Below are 25,354 nucleotides of genomic sequence, written 5' to 3' on the forward strand. Positions count from 1 at the left end.
CCTACCTCCATTACCCCAGTCACTGAATCAACCCATCTCCTTGAGGATCTTCCTCTCTTGCACTGACCCTCCACACTCCCAAGCATGACATTCCTCTCCAAGGACTTGTCCAGTCTTGCAACATGTCTAGAGTATGTCAGACAAAGCTTCAGAATCCTTGTTTCCAAGGAGTAACCATGTCTTACCCTCTCTAGGACAAATGAAGGTTATTAAAAATCATGGAGTTAACACAGAACATCAGCAAAGAACTGCCAGAAATACAAGTTGGATTCAGAAGCTGCTGTAAAACAAGAGATATTGCTAGTGTCAGATATATCTTGACTGAAAGCAGAGGACATCAGAAAGATACTTCTAGCTAGACCCAGAAGCAGTTTTTCTAAGAGTAGTATATACTGTATGGTTTAAAATTGGGAAAGATGATTGTCAGGTTCATATAGTTTCCCCATTTCTTTTCAATATGTATGCTGAGCAAGTTACTCAAGAAGCTAGACAGTATGAAGAAGAACGTGGTATTAGGATTAGAGGATGACTCACCACCAACATATCTTATGCAGATTATATAACCTTGCTTGCAGAAAGTGAAGAGTACTTAGCATACTTACTGTAGAAGATGAGAGACTATAGTCTGGCACATAGCAAGATAATCATAATCTCAGTTGACAGAATTAAGGAATTATTGCATGTTGTTGTATGCCATTGAGTTTCCTGCAACCCCTATGTACAATATCCCTGAACCCTACCCTGTCCTGAGACAGTCTCACTAATTCTGACACACCAACTCCCATTGCCCGCATCCCAGGTCTTCCTCTCCTGTGCTGTCCCTTCCCCTTGCAAGCATTATGTCCTTCTTCAAGGACTGATCTCTCCTGGCCACGTGCCGAAAATATGTGAGACAGAGCTTCAAATTCTTAGACTCCAACGAGAAAATTGGTTCCACCCTCTCCAAGACAGACCTATTTGTTTTCTTGGCAGTCCATGGTGTGTTCAAGACTCTTCTCCAGCACCACAGTTTGAAGGCATTTATTCTTCTTCTGTCATCTTTAGTCATTGTCCAGCTCTCTGATGCATAGAAAGTAATTGCAATGACTATGGACTGGATTAGGCATCCATTGGTTTCTAGATTGACATCAATTTTTTTCAGCACTCTGGAGAGGTCCCTGACAGCAGATTTTCCCAATGAAATTTGTCTTTTGATTGTCTGAGTTCTGTGTTAAGAGTGTTGATTGTGGAGCTGAGCAAGATGTAACTGTTAACAACTTCAAACTCTTCACCATCTATCATTGTGCTGCCAACTGGCCCAGTGGTGAGAATCTTTGTCTTCTTGATGTTGAGCTTCCATCTATATAGAAGACTACAGTCCTTGACCTTCAGCAGCAAGCACTTCAGGACTTCTTCAGTTTCAGCAAGCATGGTTGTTTCATCTCTATAACATAGGTTGTTGATGAGTTTACCTCTAATCCTGATGCCACATTCCTCCTCATAAAGCCCCGCTTCCCAAATAATCTGTTCTGCCTGTAGATTGAAAAGTATTGCATACAGTAATGTATATTGTATACAGTTAATATTTGTTTAGGGTAATCCTACTTAATAATGTTTATTAAGATTCCACCATTTTAAATTTTTATTAGACTGATGTAAAGCTCTAATGGCATAGTGCGTGGAAAGTTGTGCTGCCTGGTCTCATGGCCGCAACCCTCTGATGTTACAACAACTCTTATGGTACGAAGCAACGGTAATTTAATGGGGTAAACATGTGCACTCTTCACCCATGCAATTTTTTTACTGCCTTAAACAACTAGCTGAAGGGACAGTGTGAGTCAATTCCAATTTGATGTCAATGCAATTGAGTTTTATGAGACATTAAGAAACTTGTTGATGTTGTCTCTGTTAGCACTTTCTGAAAAGCTAGAGATAGATGTTTTTGTCTTGTAAAAGAAAAGAAGAGAAAGAATAAAAAATAGTATAATTTTTCAAGATTTCTAATTTCATTTCCTCTCAAAATAGATAAACTAAAGCAAAAAATATTTTTAAACAGTACTTTATTGTCAAACATTGTTTCTAAGTTTTTTAAGAGATAATTGTATATTCTTTTCATATTTGTATCTTCAGACTTTCTCACGGTATAGATTTTCTCTAGTACTACAAAACACCATATGCTTTTTATGAACAGAAAGGAAGAAAAATATAACAAGTCATGGTATTAGAATATCATGTAGTAAAGGATCAGTAGGTTTTCTGTTAAAGTATATATGATCATTGAAATACATGCTTTATTGAATATATTGTAATTTTTATTTCTAATGTATATGATTATTAACTAATATTAATGACTCTTATCATTTCAAAAACATCTGCCATGTAGAAGTGATCATTTTATTCTTTTTTTTTCTTTTTCTTATTTTTTTAATTTTTTTCTTTTTTTTTCATTTTTTTTTCATTTTATTCTTAAATTCTTTTAATTTAGCATCAAATTTAAGACTACTAGAATTATTTCCAAAATAAAGTATGTTTCTGATAGTCTGATTTCAAATTACAGTGAATTGGTAAAATCTTATTTAACTACTTTCAAATGTGTGTACTTCCACGTGAATATTTGATTGATTAAGAGTAAGTAAAATAGTAAAACAATTTACCTATACATTCTAAGCAGAAAATTACAAATATTATCTATAATCCTAATATAACTATATTATCTTTTTATTAAAAAAGTTTCAGAAGTAGAAAGTAAAAGGCAGAGTGGCAAAATTATAATTTAAAAATGTACTTAGAAGCACTTACTACCTTAAATATATGACCAGAAGTAGTCATGACAATTTCCTGCAAGTGGAATTTTCTAGGGTGGGGAGAATCTCTCTTGCTACCTCTTGAAATTTTATCTACCTTTTACCTAACAAGAGAGAGAGAGACGGATGGATTGAAACTTTTTTTTCCATTTCCTGAAGACCACCTTTGCTAATTTTAATAAAAAGTCAGCAAATTTAAAGAACTTTCTTCTAATCTTTATTAAAGCATTTGGGGAGTGGAAAGCCCTATCCATGTATCTTAATTTTCTCTTCCATTCTCAACATGTTCTGTTTTATTTTATTTTGAGTGGGAGTTTTAAATACTGCTCTATAACATCTAGGGTAAAAAGTAATGCTGGGTATTTAAATTATTCTCTTAATAGGCATTTTATTAAGTGCATTGTGATTAAGCTTTACTCTATAGATGTCTGCTTACAAATATTTTGTAGAAATCAATTTACAGCTGTGTGGCCCATTTAGGATCTAAATCACCATGTAATGAAAACAAATGTTTCATGTTCCAAACAATAGGCTTGGTGGAAGAATTTAGAAGAAAGTTCATTTAATATGGGAGACATGTATGATTTTTCTAATTTCTGCTGAAATAATGTGAATCTTTTCGGGATTATAAAAGACTTATTATTAGATGCCATTGAGTTGAGTATGACTCTCAGCAACCCTGTAAGCAACAGATCTGAACCTTGTTCTATTCTGTGACACCTCAAAATCTCTGCCACGCTTGAGCCCATTGCTATAATCACGAGTCGGTCTACCTGTTTGAGGGTGAGGCTCTTCCTCTCCTTCTCCAGCTCTCCACCTTTCCAGGTGTGATGTCCCACTCCAAGGAGTAGCCTTTCCTAGCAACATGTCCAAAGAATGTGAGATGAAACTTTATCAACTTTGCATCCAAGGAACACTCTGGCTCCACCTTCTCCAATACATAATTGTTTGTTCTTTTGGCAGTCCATGGGATATTCAATGTTCTTTTTCAACAATACAGCTCAAAAGCATCAGTTCTTCTTCTGTCATCTTTATTGTTGTTCAGCTTCTCAGATGCATAGCAAGTGACTGAAAGGCCATAGCCTGAATCTGGTGCACATTAATCCTCAAATTGACATCACTACTCCTCTCCAATAATTTGGAGAGGTCCCCACTACAATGTCTCTTGATCTCCTGCTGCTGGTACCAAGTATGTTGATTATGGATCCAAGTAAGATGAAGTGACTGACAGTTTCAATCTTTTATCCATCTATTATAATGTTGTCTATTGGTCCTGTGGTAAGGGTTTTTGTTTTCTTGACATTGAGATAGAAACCACATTGAAATATTTTACCTTCTGCAGCAAGAGTTTCAAGTCCTTCTTCCTTTCAGCAAGCAAAGTGGTATCATCTGCATTACAAAGATTATTGATAAATGAGGTAATTGGAAGATAAAAAACAAAACAAAGATTATTAGTGAGTCTTCCTCCAATGCTGATGCCACGTTCTTCTTCATAGTGTCCAGCTTCACAAATAATTTTCTCAGCATACAGATTAAAGAGATATAGAAAAAGAAAGGATACAACCCTGACACATGTTACTGTTGTGCTAAAGAGCAATGATGTCAGGTTAGAGACCTAGATCTTCACAATTACTTGCTTTCCATCAGACAGCTGAACAATGTCTAAAGATAATGGGGGGGGGCAATAGATGCATTTGAGTTGTGGTGCTGGAGAAGAGTACTGAGCATACTATGGGCCTCCAGGAGAACAAATAGGCCTGTCTTGGAGAGAGAAAAACCAAGTTTCCCCTTGGAGGCAGGGATTTTGAAGCTCTATCTCTCATACTTAGGGCACTGAAAGTGTGGAGAACAGTGCAGGAGAAGAAGACCCCAGATGAGGTGGATGACACAGTAACAGGGGCATTGGGGATTACGTGTGTTGGAGTCAGTGAGACTGGTTCAGGACAGGGCAGGGTTCAAAACTCTTTGTACGTAGGTTTTCTGTGGGTCACAGGCAACTCAATGGCAGATAATTGCAACTATCCTTGACCTGTTGGCACAATAATATTTTGGTGTAGGAATAGGTTTTACATGAGCACAATTAAATGTTCTGGGATTCTCATTCTTCTCAATGATAGCCATCCTGTGATATGATCTACATGTCTTTGACAAGACTTAACATAGCCTTTATCCATTAATGATTATTGTACTACCAAAATAATATACAATTTATTAATAGTTGATTATCACCAGTATGCAAATGGCATAACCTTGCTTCCTGACTAAGTTCAACAAGGATTGCTGCTTCCAATTTGGATTACTTATGCTTCAGCAAAATATCTCACCGTTGGACTAGTAAGCAACATCAAGCTGGACAAGACACTATTGACACTTTTCAAGATTTAACTTAATACCTAAATTCATAATCAATACTCATTGAAGCACCATTCCCCAATTACATATTTATTGCTCAGTTCTGCTATATAGGAGTTCTTTTAAGTATTAAAGAACAAAAACATCACTTTAAACACTGAAGTATGCTTGATCTAAAGTAATTTTCAATTACTGTCTCCAACAAGGAAAAATTTTTAAAAAATTGATTCCTTTGAATTTATGGCACTTGTGAAGAATGTTGAGTATATTATAGCCTACTAGAAAAAGGAACAAATTTATGTTAGAAATGTTGTTGTTGTTATGTGCCATCAAGTCACTTGCGACTCATAGAAAGAGTTATGTATAAGAGCTCTAAATGCTGTTCTACCCTGTGCCAACCTAGCCATCTAAAACGCATCCATTCCCACCACTCCAGTCACAGAATCGATCCATCTCATTGAAGGTCTTCCTCTCCTTTGCTGCACCTCCACTCTGCCAAACATGATGTCTCTCTCCAAGGACCAGTCCCTCCTTCAACATGCCCAAAGTATGTCAGACGAAGCTTCAGAATCCTTGACTCCAAGGAGCATTCTGGCTTCACCTTCTCCAGGACAAACCTGTTTGTTCTCCTAGCAGTCCATGGTATATTCAACACGCTTCTCCAGCACCACAACTCAAAGGCATCAATTCTTTTTCTGTCATTCCTATTCACTGTCCAACTCTCTGATGCATAACACGTAATTGTGAAGACTATAGTCCAGATCAGGTACACCTTAGTCTCCAGCCTGATGTCGTTGCTCTTCAACACTCTTGAGAGGTGCCTCTCAGCTGACTTTCCCAATGCAATTCATCTCTTGATTTCCTGGCTGCTGTTACCAAGAGCGTTGATTGTGGAGCCAAGTAAACGAAAACTGTTAACTATCTCAGTCTCTTTACCATCCATACTGATGCTGCCAATTGGCCCAGTGGTGAGAATCTTTGTTTTCTTGATGTTGAGCTTCAATCCATATAGAAGGGTGCAGGTCCCCTTCAGTTTCAGCAAGCAGGGTTGTGTCATCTGCATAACGCAGGTTGTTGATGACTCTTCCACCAATCCTGATGCCACATTCCTCCTCGTACAGCCCAGCATCTCAGATGATCTGCATACAGATTGAAAAGGTATGGAGACAGAATACATCCCTGATGGACCCCCTTTTTTATTTTGAACCGTGTAGTGTCTCCTTGCTCTGTTCTGACGACTGCCTCTTGGTCTAAGTATAGGTTTCGCATTAGCAAAATGAAAGGTTCTGGGATTCTCATTCTTCTCAGAGGCAGCCACAGCTTATTGTGATCCACACAGTCAAAAGCCTTTGCACAGTCAATGAAGCACAGATAGACATTCTTCTGGTATTCTTTACTTTATGCCAAGATCCATCTAACATTAGCTACCAGTAGCTGGAAAACATGGGTTCGGTGAGAGAAATGAGGCTGGAGAAAGAATGATAGAGCTCTAAACATTCAATGATTTATTCATTGCAAATACCTTTTATACGAAACATAAACGCAGGCTATCCACATGGATTTCACTTGCCGGTATGTATAGGAATCAAATCGATTACATTTGTGGAAAGACTCACTGGAGGATAGTCAATATCAGCAGTGTAAACCAGGTCAGGTGGTCATTGTGGGACAAACCACCAACTACTCATATGCAAGTTCAAGCTGAAGTTGAGGAAAATTAAATCAAGTCCACAATAACCAAAATTTGACCTTAAGTCTGTCCCACTTGGATTTCAAAACCATTTCAGGAACAGGTTTGAGGCCTTGAGCACCAATGAGCATAGACAAAATGAGCTCTGAGAGGGTATCAAGAAAATCGTCCATGAAGAATGCAAGAGATCATTACAAAGGCTGAAAAAGAAAAAAAAAAGACCAAGGTGGATGTCAGATGAGACTCTGAGTATTGTATAAGAGCGCCAAGAAGCCAAAGCTAAAGGAAAATCCAAGAGCTGAATAGAAATTTCAAAAGGCAGCTCAGGGCGACAAAAGAAGATACTACAATGAAATGTGCAGAGAGCTGGAGTCAGAAAATAAAAAGGGCCAAAGTCGCCCAGCATTTCTTAAGCTAAAGGAGCTGAAAAACAAATTCAATCCATGAGTGGGAATACTTAAGGATACTTTGGGTAGAATGTTAAATGATCCAGAAAGTATCAAGAGAAGATGGAAGGAGTACACAGAGTCACTGTATCAGAAAAAATTGGCTGACACAGAAGAATTTTATGAAATAACATATGAGCAAGAGCCTACGGTGATGAAGGAGAAAGTTCAAATTGCTCTGAAGGAATTGGCAAAAAACAAGGTTCCAGGAGTTGACAGCATACCAATTGACATATTTCAACAGACAGACACTGCCTTGGATGTGCTCACTAAGTTGTGCCAAGAAATCTGGAGGACAGCCAGCTGGCCGACTGACTGGAAAAGATCAGTATTTTTTCCCATTCCAAAGAAAGGTGACCCAACAGAGTGTGGAAATTATCTAGCAATATTTATTAGAAGAAGTACACCAGAATAATCCTTAAATGCAAGATGGAAAGACTCTGTCTCACATTATTTTGAACATCTTATCAGGAGGGACTAGTCCCTAAAAAATGATTTTCTTTTCATAAAGGAGAAGGTGAATCAAAAACAGGAAGACCTTCACTGAGACATTTTCATACAATAACTTTCCAGTGTGGACTGACACATAGGAATAATTATGAGGATGACACAAGATTGGACACTATTTCATTTTGTTATACAGAGTTTTGCTAGGAATCAGAGCTAACAAAACAGAGCCAAATAACATTATGTGAGTGCTTTATAAATTTCTGAAATGGCATTCTTTATATTATAAATAGTCAAGAAAGTGTATTTTTTAACTGAAGAAAAATTAGAAATAAGTTTGTATTTGCTGATTTGAACTATATTGGAATGAAATCTAGGTTATTTCAAAATAATACCATAGTAACAGTCCAGAGAACATTCGGTAACAGTGGAGATTACTTGGAGATTAACAATTTTGTGGTCTTTTGGTTTGTCTATATATTTTATTTAACATCATGAAAACAGTTGTACATGCGCATATGTCACTTTGATTTTAAAACTTTGTTTTTCAGTTATTTTCCTCTGGAAATTCTTTCCATGTCTTTTGCCCATTTTGTGATTGGGTTATCAGTCTTTTACCTCTGGAAGCCCAAGAATATTCTGTAAACTTTGATTATGAGAATCTTGTCTGAGCTGGTGTTGCCAAATGTTTGTTCCTAGTTAATAAGTTCTCTTTTCACCCTGTTGGAACAAAGGTTTTGATGCACACAAAGATTTAATCTTTAGAAGGTCCCATTCATCAATTTTATCCTCTTCAGATTGTATATGTCTCAGTTTCTTTAACCTGTAGACTAGGCCTTCTAATCTTGATCCCACTTTGTCTCTTATGATCTTTATGGTTTGGGGCTTTATTCCCAGGTCTCTTGTCCATATTGAATTGATTTTTGTGTATGGTGTGAGATGTGGATCCTGTTTCAGCTTTCTGCTAGTAGCAGTCCAGTTTTGCCAGCACCGTTTGTTAAAGAGGTTGTCATTTCTCCATTTGATAGCTTTGATTTCCTTGTCGAATATCAGTTAACCAAAGATAACTGGGTCTATTTCTGGGTTCTCAATTTTGTTCCATTGTTCTATGTGCCTGTCATTGTGCCAGTACCATGTTGTCTTGATTACTACTGCTGAGTAGTAGGTTTTGAGGTCAGGGAGTTGCTATGCCTCCCACTTCATTTTAGTTTCTTAGAAGTGTTTTGCTTATTGGGGTCTCTTGCCTTTCTAAAAAAATTTGACAATTTCCCTTTTGATCTTGAAAAAAGAATTTGGTATCTGCATTGGGATTGTGTTGAACATGTACATTGCTTTTGGTAGGGTTGTCATTTTCACAAAATAGAATGTTCCTATCCATGAACAGGGCACATTTTTCCATTTCTTTAGGCCTTTTGTTGTGTCTTGCAGAAATGCTCTGTGGTTTTCTTTGTATAGCTCTTTTGTAGCTCTAGTTAGGTTTACTCCCAAGTATCTCAATTAGTAGTTGGCTATTGTATATGGTATTGCTTTCTTGTGTTTCTTCTCTAAGTTCTCTTTGTAACTGTAGAGGAATCCATTGATTTTTGGATATTGAGCTTATATCCTGCCACTCTACTTAATTGGCCAACTAACCTTAAGAGGTTTTTTTGTTGAGTCTTTGGGGTTTTCTGTATACTATCATATCAAATGCATATAGCAATAGTTTAACCATCTTTTTACTGATCTGGATTCCTTTTATTTCCTTCTCTTGTCATATTGCCCTAGCAAGCATTTCCAATACAATATGAAAAGATGTGGTGACAGTGGGCATCCTTGTCTGGTTCTTATTCACAAGGAAAATGCTTTTAGTCTTCCTCCATTGAGAATGATACTGGCAAAAGCTCTAAATCAATGTCGATAAGAGAGATGAAAATCAAAACCACAATGAAATACTATCTCCAGTAGCAGAGGCAAAGTTTAACAGGACAGTAAATACTAAATGTTGGAGATGATACGGTGAGAAAGGAACTCTTATACATTGTTGGTGGGGTTGTACAATGGTACAACCACTCTGGAGGCAGTTTGGCGCTTCATAAAAAAGATGAACATAGAAATTCCATATGATGTAGATATTCCACTGCCTGGAATATATCTGAGAAAATGAGAACTGAGGCACAAATGAAAACTTGTACACCAATGTTCATAGCAGCATTACTCACCATCACAAGAATATGGAAACTGCCCAAATGTTCAACCACAATCAAACGGATTCAGAAATTATAGTACACTCACACAATGAAATACTATGCAGTATGCAGGAGCAATAATTTTGTATATTATTATCTAACTTGGGAGGGACTATCTAAGAGCATTATGCTGAGTGAACTAACTCAGTCTTATAAGGACAAATACTGTATAAAACCATTATTGTAGAAAGAGTATGAGGATCATGGGGGCGGGTGAGGATAGAATCAGAGCAGTGAGGATGTGCCAGGGGGAGAAGGGGCATTAATCATGAAGTTGCACAATCTGATGGGTGGGTGGGGTGAGGGAAATACAAAGGAACTTGTGTAAAATAAACTGTATTCAAAATTTGTAAGTAAATTAGTACAATTTAAAAACCCAAAAAGTAATAAAAAATAAAGTGTAATAAACCAGTATGTCCGGAAAGCAGGATAGCAACTTTGCTTTTAAATAATAGATTTTTACCTTTTTGCCTAATAACTTTCTTCACTAAACTACTCTTTTGTGCTGTGTTCTTAGGGACATGTGGAAACTATCTTTGATTGCAAATTCAAACCTGATGATCCTAATCTCTTAGCAACTGCTTCATTTGATGGCACAATAAAAGTCTGGGATATAAATACATTAACAGCAGTGTATACATCCCCTGGTAATGAAGGGGTTATTTATTCCATTTCATGGGCTCCAGGTAAGATATTTATTAAATATGAGAATATAATGAAATGACTTTTCTTACATTTTCTTTTTATCTGAAATATCTCCTTTCAAAAAAAAAGTCATCTTGTTTCAAATTATTATAACTCCCTCACTCAACTATTGTCATTGAATCAAAACCTACTCATAGGTGACCTAGCTGACTTTCAAGGGCTGTAAATAGTTTGACAATAAATTGCTCACCTTTCTTCTTTGGAGCCACTGGTGGATTCACACCACTAGAGAAGTTCCACTTTTGGATTCACAGACTGTGAACTCCCTTACATATAATTCTAGAAACCATTTAGAACCAATACAGGTTTTAAGTTCCATTTTTTAGGATTTTATAATAGAAATTAATGATAAAAGACTTTGCTTTTTGAACTCTTGCATGTTAAAGATGGTGAAAACAGCTCTGAAGAAATTAACGAAAAATAAGGCCCACACATTGATGGGGCCCCAATTGACATATGTCAACAGTTACTTCCCTGTATGTGCTTACCAGATGGGGACAAGAAATTTGGAGGACAGCTACCTGATCAGATGACTAGAAGATATCCATATTTTTTCCTATTCCCCAAAAATGTGATCTTAGAAAGTGTGGAAATTGTCAAAAAGTATCACTAATATCACATGCAAGCCAAATCTTGCTGAAAAATATCTTAAAATAACTAGAACAGTACGGTAACAGAGAATTGTCAGAAATACAATCTGGGTTTAGAAGAGTCCATGGCACTAGGGATGTCATTGCTGATGTCAGGTGGGTCATGACTGACTGAAAGTATAGATCATCAGAAAGATCTCTATATGTCTGTTGACTATTAAAAGGAATTTTACTATGTGGATCACAAAAAATTGTGGCAAATGCTGAGAAGGATGAGAATCCTAGAATACCTGATTGTGCTCATGCAAAATCTATACCTAGACCAAGAAACTCTTGTATAAACAGAGCAAAAACACTGCATAGGGGGGAAAAAAAAACCAAAAAAGGAGCACATCAGGAATGTATCCTTTCTCTATAAATTTGCAATTTTATATTCATATGGACTTTAAGAAGAAGAATGTTCCATCAGGATTGGAAGAATACTCATCAACAACTTGCATTATGCAGATGACACAACATTGCTCACTAAAACTGAGGAAGACTTGAAACGTTTGCTGTAGAAGTTCAAGGACACTGCATCCTTCACTATGTATTGCACCTCAACATCAAGAAAACAAAGTTCCTTATTGTAAAAAGAAGTAAGGCCAGATCTGATCTTAATCAACTTCACAAAAAGGAACTGCCCCAATCCAATGTATCAGTAACACAAAATCAATACCTATGAAGTACTCCACCCTCTCATATCTCATTCTACTCGTCTCAACAACAATATTAGTGCTGCTGGATTCAAAGTCCAGTATGATAACTCATACCATACAGAACTATGTTAGGGAAATCAGTCCGTTCTGGGAAACAATATATTTGAATTTTATAGATAAACTAGTGTAATAAAAAATAAAAAGTTATAATACAGGTTAGTGGCAGAATATAGTTTGGATGACTCCCAAAATGTGCTTACAGGCACATCAGCCTTGAGCCCTCCTGCTTTAGGCCAGTGCTACAAGATTCTCCATCCTGCCAATATTGGCCTCTACCCCAGTTGTCTAATAAACTTGAGCAACAGCTCTTTGGCTCCAGTTCCAATGATGTAGCAGTACCAAGGTCCCATCTCTCATCAAGTGTCTTGTTTGGCCATGGCTGCAGCTGCTGTAGATGTAGCTGGAATAAAAATATCTGGTCTCAAAGGGGATCCTACATTCTCTTGCTTCCTCTTTTTTTTTCCAGAGTGGGGAAGGTTTCATATTGTGGCTAGAGCTGTTCAATTTATTGGGAAGACTAGCCATTCCTCTTGTAGATTGTTAAACTGGCTGTTCTCCTTGTGGAATGCTGAGGTAGCCAATCCCCTTGTGGTTAAGCTAACAGGCTCTATTTGCATAGTCCTGCCCATCCATATTGTCAGATCAGATTCAGATGGAATCATATTGAGAGAAAAACTCCATACTGTCTACCAGGCCAATAGGCAGTATCATGACAGAGAAAGGATTGAGGTTGTTATTGATTTTATCTTGCTTGGATCCACAATCAATGAACATTATTGGCATCAGCAGTCAGAAAATCAAAAGATTAGATGCATGTGGAATATCAGCTGGGATCAATCCAGAGGGCCAAAGAGCAGCAGTCTAGAGATTAAGGGGTGCCTGATTCAGGCCATGGCTTTCTCAATTGCTTGCCATCTGAGAGCTGGACAGTGAATAAGAGTGGCAGTAGAAGAATTGATGCCTTTGAGTTGTAGTGCTAAAGAAGAGTATTGAACATACCATGTACTTACTGCCAAGAGAATGAAGAGATCCATCCTGGAGAGGGTGAAACAGATTTCTCCTTGGAGGCAAGGATTTAGAAACTCCATCTCACAAAGTTTGGGCATGTTGCCAGGAGGGACCAATCTGTGGACAACCATCATGCTTGGAAGGATGGAAGGTCAGCACAGAAGAGGAAGAACCTGGATGAGATCGATTGACCCCAGTGACTATGGCAGTGGGATCAGGTATATTTGAGACAGGGAGGTTAGCTCAGAAAAGGACAAGATTCGTAGTCATTGTTCATAGGGTGACTATAGTGGACTGGACAGTACGTAGGAGCAACAGCCCCCTATTTTTAACTAATTGTGAGTACAATTTAAGAGGTTAATAAAAGGTGATATAAACAGTTATAAAATGATCTAAATATATTAAGATATAGATATAGTTGTTGCTGTGTACGGTAGAGTTGGAACCCACCCATAGCTGACTCTCCATCGGGTTTTCAGAGACAGTTAATTGCACAGGAGGAGATTGTCCATCCTCCCATGCAGCAGGCTGGTAGCCTTTGGGATTGCAGCACAGCTTCTTGCCGCTAGGCCACCAGAATTCCCTACTTTTTTTTCTCTTTTTAGCATTATATAATTTATGCCAAAATAATTCCTCCATATATACTTCTATGATAGGTAAAACCCCAAAACCAAACTCATTGCTTTCAAATCAATTCTAACTCACATTCACTCTCAGTCGAGTTTCCAAGCCTCTAAATCTTCACAGGAGGAGACTGTCTACCTTTCTTTCTCCTTGTATGTGCCTGTTACAGTCTAACAGGATCCCATGCCACAGATATCAACTGGTCTTCTAATGCACAAAGTATCTTCCTTCACTATTTGAAAAATAACAACACACTCGACTGACAATCCAATAACTTAGCAACAATTTTCACAGACTTTTAAAAATTTTTTAACAATAGAAAGCTTTGTAATTTTGATAGATTAACTTTTTTTAATATGTTCTGCTCCAGAAATATTTTCCTCACCTTTAAAATATCATTTCACAGTTTGGAAATTGTGAATACTCACTGAATCTGTGATAATATTGAGTAAAATAGTAATATTTTATATATATGTGTGTGATAAAAATGTCACTATCCCATACTCAACTGGTAATTAAAAATATTGAAGTTTCAAGTCAATCCTATGGTGGTGGTGGTTGTTGTTATTGTTATGTGCCATCGAGTCGCTTGCAATTCATAGCGACCCTATGTACAACAACCCTAAGCTCTACTCTGTCCTGTGCCAATCACACTGTCTCTGACACACCCATCCCGATTGCCCAGTCACTGAATCAATCCACCTCATAGAGGACCTTCCCCTCCTGCACTGTCCCTCCATCCTACCAACAAGCATAAAGTCCCTCTCCAAGGACTGGTCCCTCCTTACAAGATATCCAAAGTATGTTAGAAGGAGCCTCAGAATCCTTGCCTCCAGGGAGTCGCCCAGTTTAACCCTTTCCAGGATGAATCTGTTTGTTTTCCTAGCAGTCAATGATACCCTCAATACTCTTCTCCAGCACCATCCCTTTTCAACCTGTATGCAGAACAGATTATCCAGGAGGTTGGGCTCTATGAGGAGAAATGTGGGGTCAGGATTGGTGGAAGATCTACTAACAATCTGCGTTATGCAGATGACACAACCCTGCTTGCTGAAACTGAGAAGGACCTGAAGCGCTTGCTGCAGAGAGTCAAGGACTGCAGCTTCCAATATGGATTGAGGCTCAATGTCAAGAAGACAAAGATACTCACCACTGAGCCAATTGGCAGCATCAGGATGGATGGTGAAGAGATTGAGATTGTTCACAGCTTTAGTTTGCTTGGCTCCACAGTCAACACTCTCGGCACCAGTAGCCAGGAAATTAAAAGACATATTGCCATGGGAAAGACTGCTGTTAGGGACCTCTCCATAGTACTGAAGAGCAATGGTGTCTCTCTGGAGACTAAGGTGCGTCTGATACAGGCCATGGTCTTTGCAATCACTTGTTATGCATCAGAGAATTGGGCAATGACCAGGGAGGATAGAAGGAGAATTGATGCCTTTGAGCTGTGGTGCTGGAGAAGAGTGCATCCTATAGTACCTTGGAATAAAGTCCTGGTGAGCTTCTTCTATAAAATCAGCCACTGAAAACCTCTCAAGCACAGTTGGCCGTGAATGGGAATCAGCTCAGCAGTACCTGGGCTTGGTAGCATTTTTAAGCATCTTTTTGAAATATTTGCTGATGAGATCATGTTAGAGATTTGGTTTTTTTTAAAATCCATTAAGATTATAGACAAAACAAGATCAGCTACATTTGATAATTTTTGAAGAAGTGTAATGAGTTCATTGTAACTGATTCTACTCTGCTCTCTACATTTGCATACATTTTATAATTTCATCATAAAATAAAATTAAGATACTACTTTGAAAAATCTCCAGTCTTACATTTTCAGCAATTACAAAAACTGCTTTTGCTGCAGAGTTTTAATATAATGTTTAACAAATTGTTTCCTAAGGTGATTTAAATTGCATTGCTGGGGCAACTTCCCGAAATGGTGCTTTTATTTGGGATATTAAAAAAGGCAAAATGATACAACGATTTAATGAGGTAAGATGCATTTTTTGTTAGCTAAATAGAATTGAAAAATGCCTTGTGCTACTTCAATTTAAATTTTCTCTCTCTCTTAATTTAAAAGTTAATAACCAATAAAATTTAATTTCTTTGAAAATTGAGACTTTTTATACAAAGACTATTATCCCCATGAGAATACCCTTTAGTAACTTAGTACCACTCCCAGTACTTTAAGAGAGTTAGGAAAGCCTTACCAGCCACAAGCAAGCAATTGTACCCTTAGAAGGGGAGCTTCATGAGACGGTTATATAAGTTATGTCCTTCTTTACGTACTAGTGTGTTCTCTCTTTTTTTCACATACAACAGTGCTCTTTCAGTTCAGCACAACTTCTACTCATATCATAACCAGATCTCTTGATACATGGTGTGATGTTTTTGTTGTTGTTGTTATATACTGTCTAGTTGCTTGTACAATAGCCCTGAAATCTGCTCTATCCTGTGCCAACTTTACTGTTTCTGATACATCTATCCTCATTATCCCAGTCACTGAATCAATCCATCTTATCAATAGTCTTCCTCTCTTTCTCTTTCCCTCCGCCCTTCCAAGCATGATGTCCCTCTCCAACTGGAACTTCCTTGCAACATGCCCAAAGTAAGCCAGAGGAAGCCTCAGAATCCTTGCCTCCAAGAGTAGCCTGGTTTCACCCTCTCCAGGGCAAACCAGTTTGTTCTCCTGACAGTCCTTAGTATATTCAACACTCTTTTCCAGCACCACAGCTCAAAGCCATCAATTCTCTTTCTTTCATCCCTAGTCATTGTCCAGTTCTCCGATGTATAACAAGCAATTGTGAAGATTATGGCCTGGATCAGGTGCTCCTTAGTCTCCAGACTGACATTGTTGCTCTTCAGTACTCTGGAGAGGTCCCTAACAGCCGACTTTTTCAATGTATCATGTGATAGAAGAAGTGAAAAAATAAATGAACCTGATAATGAGAGTTGGGTTTAATATTTTTAACTATAAAGAGCAGATCTGTAGGTTTATTCTTTGTCATCTTTTGACCTAAAAGATCTGCTCATTAGCATTAGAACAATCCCCACTTTGGTTCCAGCACCTAAGCATATTGGTTGTCATTTGAACAGGCATATCTTGCCTTATTGGGCTTTGTAGAGTCTTCTAAAAAAACTTTTTTTTTCCTTAAAAATTCAAGGTCTATGGAAAGCCTGCATTGAGCAAACATTGGTGCCATTTTCTCACCAGCATGTGCTCACTGTGTATTATGTGTGAATGTGTCACATTTTGGTAATTCTCACAATCTTTCAAACTTTTAAAATTTTTACACATTCAGTATATACAGTAGAGTGTACAAGTAATTTCTGTGTACTCGTATTCATTGCTTTCGGGTTGGAGCTATAGCTGCAGCAAGTTTTCAGATGCTATGACCCACACAGGAGGAGATGGGCCATCTTTCATCTTTCCTCTGTGGAGCTGTTGGTAGATTTGAGCCACCTGCCTTTGCATTAACAACACAACTCCTTATTCACTAGGTCACTTAAGTTCCCTTTGCAGCACTAGGAAACAAACAGACAAAATTCGTGTAAGTCCCTTTATTGCAAAACTTGCTTTATTGTGAGATCTGGAGCTAAGCTCCTGTGTCTCTGTGGTATGCCTGTTCTCATCCTTATTTTTGTCAGCATCTATTATCATAATTGAGACTTATCAAAATTATTTAAATATGTGATAAAAGAATTTAGAAAAATTAACAATGGCAGTTTGATTAACCAAGTAGTATAGGCCTGAAAAAAAAAAAAGAAATACAGGACATTTGTAATCCATAAATGCAATTTCCATGGGGAAAAAAGCAAGCTATAGCCCCGTAAACTGATAATTTATAAATATATATACTTTTTAAAAATTATATACCCTTACCCTACCAAAATGTAAATCCTTCAAACTAGATATTTTCTTATGAATCTGAAACTGTATATTAATAAAGTACCATTAAAACTCAAGAATTAAAAAAATCACTTTAAACCCCCCTTAACTACAGCCACATTTTGAGTATTGTATTGATTGGTATGGTCTTAATTAAATTTTGCGAATGAATAGACCTCAGCCTTCATTCACTTCATTTATTCATGACATAGCTGATAAATGACGTTTTCATGCATAATATATTTCCTGTATTTTAAAATATTATCATCATATCAGCTGTAACTATTCCCAGCCCAAGAGTAGAGGGTAGCATAAATTCAGAGGACTTTGTTATAGAAATAACCTAAACCTTCTCTGATTTTTTTCATTAAATATAAGCATTGCCCTTTAGAAGGAATAAGCAATATTAGCAATTAATTTCAATGTTTATATCTCACTGTAATTGTGATAACACTTGGCTTAAAGCACTCAGCTTCATCCTCTGACTGGCATTGCTGGCAAACACAATGAGTAGGCTTAATCCTGTGCATGGCTCAGGAAGTAGATTTTAGCACTTTGTATTCAAGAAATAGAGCCACTCAATATAAGTATTTAAAATGTGAGGATCTTTAAGATTGACACTTTATACTTTCTTAAGGATTGTATTTAATGTTATACTAATAGCCAAAATGTCTGCTCGTGTCACCTAGGAAACGCTTTTTAATAGAAAAGTATACTTAGAAGAGTTAACTATATAAGAGAAAAAAGGGGTGAATTATTTCTTATTGATAGGTATTTTGCATTTTTTGAAGCATGGAAAAAATGGAATATTCTGCATTGCCTGGAGTCATAAAGATTCCAAAAGAATAGCAAGCTGCAGTGGTGATGGGTATTGGTAAGTCTGTGTATGAAATTACATTGTTTAAAAGATACACTTGATACCAATTGTATCATGCTAGCATGTATATGACACTATTCTGAGATTTCATTGGTCCATCTCTAAGAACATAAATATTATTTATAAGTTGGCATGTTAAGTTGGCACATGCTATATTCCTATGATGTTTTAACAACAAATAACAATACATTGGTATTTAAATAAGTAAACCAATTACTACTTTCTAAATGAAAAGTCTTACCTGAATTATAACTAAAGGATTCTGAATTACTTCAGAGAAACCTCAAGGATGCTTCACTGAGAGTCTAAATAAATCTCATCAGATTTGAGGGGCAGTGTTATTTCACTTACCCTGATGATTCAAGGTATGTCAAGTGCTATTGATATTTGCTCACAGTTTTGTAGATATTATCAGTCATAAAAGTGTAGAAAAACTTTATCAAGAAGTTTAAGGTAATGCATGTGTGACGTGCTTTTATTGGAGTTACCACTAACTGTTTCAGATATATGTGCATTCTTAATTTTGTTAAGTCCTAAAATAATAGATGGATAAGTGAAAATATACTAGGGAAGATTGCCTTTAGTGTTTTTAGAATATAAATTACAGAAATATTTATACATTTTTAGTCAGATAGTACTACTCTTTTAATTATGGGTATGTTCATTTTTCACAGGTAATAAACTTGGTGATATAATTAGTCATGATTGTTGAGGAGAATATACAGTTTTAATTTCATTAGAAAAGATAGTAGTTATAGAAATCAAAGATCCTTATCAGACAGTAAAATAATCAAAAGTAAGAATATTTGTATGTTTTTTCCTTGAACAGAACTATTTACTAATTGATAAATCAAACATATAAAAAATACTTGAGGGTTTTTTTATGTAATGTATCACTTCTTTTCAGAGAACTATTAATTTTATGAAGTCCACATTCAATGACTAAACATTCTTTGATCAGGTCACCAAAACTACCCAGTAGCTATCTAGAAGGTTGAGGGGCCTAAAAACGTTTAACTTATAAAATATCATTAAGGTCATAAAACGTTTGGTCTTTTCCAAATACTTTACTAATTCGAAGATATTAGTCATACTTTTAAAACCCTGTAATGATGCATAGCTTCCTCCTTTCCCCCTGCAATAGAATCATAGCTTTTACAGTTGTTAATAGCATGTAGGGTATTAGACAACTATTGATTATGCAGTCTTTTTTGAGAGGAAGTTCTCTGGCTTTCCAACCTATCATTGAAAATATCCCCTGAAAATGTTAACACATGTATTAGCAATGTACATGTTCTTGGTGTAATAACTTATGCAACCAGTCTATAATTGAATTGTTCCATATACAGTAAATTTTTAACTGCTAAATTTTAAAATTGAAAAAAAAGCAATGAATATTTTATTTGTCATTCTATTTCAAAGCATATTATTAAACATTTTTCCTCAAAAAATTCTCTAATAATTTCAAACTCAGAATTATATCTAAAATGCTTGGCTGTTATCCTAAATGTTAGTGCTTTGAACCTACCACCTGCTCAGCCAATGAAAGATGTGGCATTCTACTGTCATTAATATTTACAGCCTTAAAAAACCCTACGAGGCAGCTCTGCTCTGTCCTCTAGGGTTGCTGTGAGTTGGAATCATCTTAATGGAATTGTTCTTATGCTTTGCAAATAAGCTGTCTATCCTAAGATATTGATATTTGAATTACACAATTCTCTGTTCCATTAAATAATGTAATAAGAATGCTGTTTTTTATTAACATAATTAATTTCAGTATTATTCGAACAATTGATGGTAAAATGCTACACAAATACAAACATCCAGCAGCAGTTTTTGGTTGTGATTGGAGTCAAAACAACAAGTAAGTTTTGTTCTGTTTTTTGTTTTTTCCTGAAATCAGTAATAATTACTTTTAAGATCTTTTTAATGCTATTCCTATAGGTAGTACTCCTCGCTGTTTTAAAATAGATAATATTAGCTTTGCTTAGAAAAGGAGAATAAAGCTTATAAATGCTCACTTATTTTAGCTTTTCTATTTCATGAAGTCTACAAGTTCTAGGACTACTAATTTCCTGCTATCAAAATAACTTTGTGGTAATTTGGGGAGAAAACACAGGTCTAACTGAAATATGAAAGTAAGTTTAATCCATGCATGGCTTCTACCACGCAAAAAAAAATAAAAAATGTGTCATTTCTCTAAATCTTTTGGGGAATCTATGTTGGTATTGGTTCACCATGACTTCTCATTGTAATTATGTTTAGTTATATCCTGTTATGAGAACTTACAGAGTGGTTTTAAAGCATTAAGCTTGATTTAAAGCACATTATTTAATATGGAAAAATAAGCTAAGACAAATCCTGGTTTTATAAATTAGGACTATTGTACCTCTTAAGGAATTATTAATAAGTTTTAGTATTTTTATATTTTAATGTACCATCAATACTATTTCAGAGACATGATAGCCACAGGCTGTGAAGACAAAAATGTTCGTGTCTATTATGTAGCTACCAGCTCTGATCAACCATTGAAAGTGTTCAGTGGCCACACAGCAAAAGTGTTTCATGTTAGATGGTCTCCTCTGAGGGAAGGAATTCTTTGCAGCGGTTCTGATGATGGGTACGTATTTTGAGATTCCTAATTTTCTAGCAGTTACAATTGTAAGTGCATTTGTTTACAGAAATACATATATATTTGTATGATCAAATTATATAAGGAAATATTTTAAATATGTATGTATGCATTAAGTAGGTAGTTAGCAAGTTAATAATTGTATTCTTAAGGCCCCAAGAATTTATGGAATGCCGATCAGCATGTTTCAAAAACAGATGCAGCCCTGAATATGCACACCAGGTTGTTCCAAGAAATCTGGAGGACTACTACCTGGCCAACTGTCTGCAAGAGATCCTTATTTATTCTCATGCCCCCCCACCCCAGCCAAAAGAAGGGTGATTCAAGAGAATGTTGAAATTATCAAACAGTATCACATGCAAGAAAAATCTTGCTGAATATTATCCAAAGACTGACTCAGTATCTTGACAGGGAACTGCTAGAAATACTAACAGAGTTAGCAAGAAGCTGTGTTTCTGTAGAGCAGTACAAAGGCATATGAGAGCTCAGGGCCCTGAACTTTTTCTGAAAGGGCCAGAGGAAGTGAGAATAGCACAATCCCTCATGGCTCCAAGTCAGAAAGCAGATAAATAGCCTATAGCCAAGAGCCTGAGGATGCCTCTGTAACCACATAAGCAGCAAAAGGTCTGTTTATTCATTGCTGACTCACAGAATTACTCATTATTGTGGTACCAAGAATGAGGTTTATTAGGAAATAGATTAGAGAGTGGGAGAGGCAAAGAGTATCTCACAAGTTCAGGTTTAGTCCAGCAGTTCCAAGCCAGATGGACAGCAAAACAAAATCCCTTAGTTAGTATAAGTCCTGGTTTTAATTCAGCAGTCAAATTCAAATCATCTAGCAGGTTTTCCTCAGAGCAGCTGTAAGTTGATTTCTCCTTTAATCATCCGGCTAGAACAGCAAAACCTTTAACTGTGGCCTTTTTTCTCAGGACTCCTCTGGTTACATCGTGTCATAGTTTCTCTACAGCAATGCCACAGTCTCCTACCACCATCACCACGGTCTTACTCTCTCCAGGTTCTTGCTCCAGTCTCCCTTAAGTCTCATTACCGTGTGTGGGAAGCAGTCTTTCTTATCCTAGTCTCACATCTGTTGGTAATTTGTAAGACCATGTGTCTGCAGTTAAAGTAGCTGGGGACTAGAAGGGATAAGGTTAATGGCTAGAAACTCCAACTTTAGGCTAACACTGCACTGTGGCATCAGGAATATCATCACTGATATCAGATGGATCTTGGCTGAAAGCAAAGGATACTAGAAGGGTGTCTATTTGCCTTTTATTGACTATACGAAGACACTTGACTTTGTGGATCGCAACAAATTGTGACTAATTGAGAATGGGAATCACAGACCATTTGATTGTACTCTTGTAAAATCTATACCTACACTGAGAAATTGTTGTCTAACAGAGTAAGAGAATAAATACTGCATGGTTCAAAATCATGAAAGGAGTGTCAAGGATGTATCCTTTCTCCATAACCTTTCAATCTGTATGTCGAACAGATAATTTGAGAGGCTGGACTTTATGAAGAAGAACATGGCATCAGGATTAGAAGAAGACTCATCAACAACCTGCATTATGCAGATGACACAACTTTGCTTGCTGAAAAGGGGAAGGACTTGAAGTGCTTGCTGCAGAAGGTCAGGGATTGCAGCCTTCAGTACGGATTATGTCTCAAACTCAAGAAAGCAAAGATCCTCACCTGTAGGTCAATAGGCAGTATCATAATGGAGAAAGGATTGATGTTGTTAATGATTTCAACTTGCTTGGATCAACAGTCAACACTTTTGGCATCAGCAATCAGGTGCTCAAAAGATGAGTTGCATAGGTAAAATGTGCTATCAAGGATCTATCCAGAGTACTGACAAGCAATGATGTCAGTTTAGAGGATAAGAAGTACCTGATCCAGGCCATGGTATTCTCAATTGTTTGCTATGCATCTGAGAGCTTGACAATGACTAAGGATGACATAAGAATTGATGCCTTTGAATTATGGCCTTGGAGAAGAATATTGAACATAATAATGGACTGCCAAGAAAACAAATAAGTCTGTACTAGAAAGGGTGAAAACAGATTGTTCCTTAAAGACAAGGATTTTGAAATTCCATCTTACATATTTTGGGCATGTTGCCAAGGAGGACTTGTCCATGAAGAAGGACATCATTCTTGGAAAGGTAGAGAGGGTCAGTACAGGAGATGAAGGCCCTGGATGAGATGGATTGACACAGTGGCTGTGCATTTGGAGCAAGTGTGTCAGAAGGGCGAGAATGGCTCTGGAGAAGACGAGGATCATAACTATTGTTCATAGGGTCTCTATGAGTTACAGTTGACTCTACAGGAGTTATAGTTGACTCTACAGTACATAACAACAATTGTGCTCAATTAGAACTAAATGTAATCTTGCTATATTTATGGTATCCTAATATTCAGGATTTCTTTCTCCTTATTTATTTTGCTTAATAGGTATATTTTTGGGAATGGTGGAGGGTCAATGAAGGAGAAGAAGACCCTCAACCAGTTGGATTGATACAATGACTGCTACTATGGGCTCTTGTGTGTCAGGATGTGTGTGGATGGCACAGGACAGGTCTAAGTTCAGGTCTTTTATTCAAAGGGTTGCTGTGAGTTGTACTCAGTTCAACAGCACTTAGAACATCAAATATGTATACTTATTAGCTGCAACTTAACAATAATAAGAATTGTAATAGAATCTAATGTTGTTGTTGTTGATTGCTGTCGAGTCGAGCACAACTCATAGTGACCCTATGAACAAAAGACCTGAAGCCTTTATATAAGTATCAACATTTTTCTAAGTTCATAGAGTTTCTAGAGGTATGTTGTTTCAGAAGTGGATGCCACTAGTTTTTCAAACGTGTTTTAATCTGGGAGATCCACCACACACTCTCCACCATGGGTAATCATTATGGCATTTGACACACCAGAGGCACAGAGTTCAGCATCACAAGTGACCCCAGGTTACCTCACTACAACAAATTGACAGACTAATGTTGTACCACTTAGAATAATGTTCCTCCAAAATATAATAACACTAGGCCCAAGGGTCCCACCAACTTCTAAATACAAAGGCCATCCATGAAGTCCTGTCAACTCTAAACAAGAGGATTAAATAAAAAAAACAACCAAACATTCAATAATGACCATCTTAATGAAAATAAGAGAGCCCACCTTTCAGAGTCCATCTGCTATTAGGATCTATTAGGGAAAGGGGGGAAAGATCTGAAGTGAAAAAAAATCTCTATAAAAATGAAGAGAAGACTTTATTTTCAAAATGTTCCTACATAAAAGAGTTGTACTCTGTTTTCATCAAGAACAGACTAAAACAAGATCATAAAAGAAGGGGAAAAGATCTGAAGTGAAGAAATCTCTACAAGATAAAGGGACATTTTTTTCCCAAATGTTCTTCCATAGAAGAGTTATACTCTTGTTTTCATCAAAAACTGACTAAAACAAATCATAAAATTTAGCCGGAATAGAAATATTTTAGAAATGGCTGTGGTTTAACATTTTCCACCTAGATTTGTGAGTGCTCCAGAAATCTTTTCATGTTTTGTATTCAAGCCAAATGGATTTATTTGATTATAATTTTAGTCACTGTATGAAAATAGGGTAAGAAAATTCTTACATTTTTTAAGTGAACGTCACAATATATAGTAACAAGTTTGATATTAAATAATTAAGTATTTTAATCTTGCAATTTAGTGATAACTATAAATGTAAAGGAGCTCTGGTGGCTTAGAGCTAAGGACCTGAGCTGCCAATGCCAGGGCACAGAGTTCAAATCCACCATCTGCTCCATGGTAGAAAGATGAGCAGTCTCTTCCCCTACAAATTACTGCCTCTGAAAACCCACTGGAGGATTAGCTATGGTTTGGTTCTGTTTCAATGGTATATAATAGCAATAATATAAATGTAATAAGAAAAAATTGGGACATTTTTATGACTTATCACTGAAAATGGTGCTTCTTCCAGTCTCTTAACCTAGTTTTTAATCTTTGAATCATTTTCCCCATGATACAAGCTATAATGTTCAACCGTTGTTTGAGAAATATTTATTTTCAAGATAGCATAAAGCACTTTACTGATCTATGTTTAAAAAATTGAAAGATTTCACTGAATTTTATAATTGGACTTTTATTAACGGTTCTGACTGAAACTATTACCTTTAAATTAAGCTTGTCTTAATTACCTTAAACTAAGCTTGTCTGTTATCGAGAACCTCTAAATAAGGAAGAAATTTGTAAAGAAACCGTTGATTGCTCTTGTATTCATGGCAGAACTCCTAGATGCTGTGTTTCTGCCTAGAAAGTTTCAGCCACA

The 25,354-nt window shown here is 36.6% G+C and overlaps 1 protein-coding gene across 1 annotated transcript in view; it reads left to right on the forward strand.

Annotated features, from left to right (window-relative positions):
* Positions 1–25,354, forward strand: part of WDR17 (WD repeat domain 17) — a 128,196-nt gene that overhangs the window by 31,957 nt on the left and 70,885 nt on the right. Inside the window, exons 8-12 of the mRNA XM_006882220.1 lie at positions 10,461–10,629; positions 15,523–15,614; positions 18,303–18,385; positions 20,166–20,252; positions 20,844–21,008. Of these exons, the coding sequence (XP_006882282.1) occupies positions 10,461–10,629; positions 15,523–15,614; positions 18,303–18,385; positions 20,166–20,252; positions 20,844–21,008 (596 nt within the window). The remainder of the gene's footprint in view (positions 1–10,460; positions 10,630–15,522; positions 15,615–18,302; positions 18,386–20,165; positions 20,253–20,843; positions 21,009–25,354) is intronic.

Source organism: Elephantulus edwardii, unplaced genomic scaffold (genome assembly GCF_000299155.1).
Source record: "Elephantulus edwardii isolate Elephantulus edwardi_28Jun2011 unplaced genomic scaffold, EleEdw1.0 scaffold00018, whole genome shotgun sequence".
NCBI lineage: Eukaryota > Metazoa > Chordata > Mammalia > Macroscelidea > Macroscelididae > Elephantulus > Elephantulus edwardii.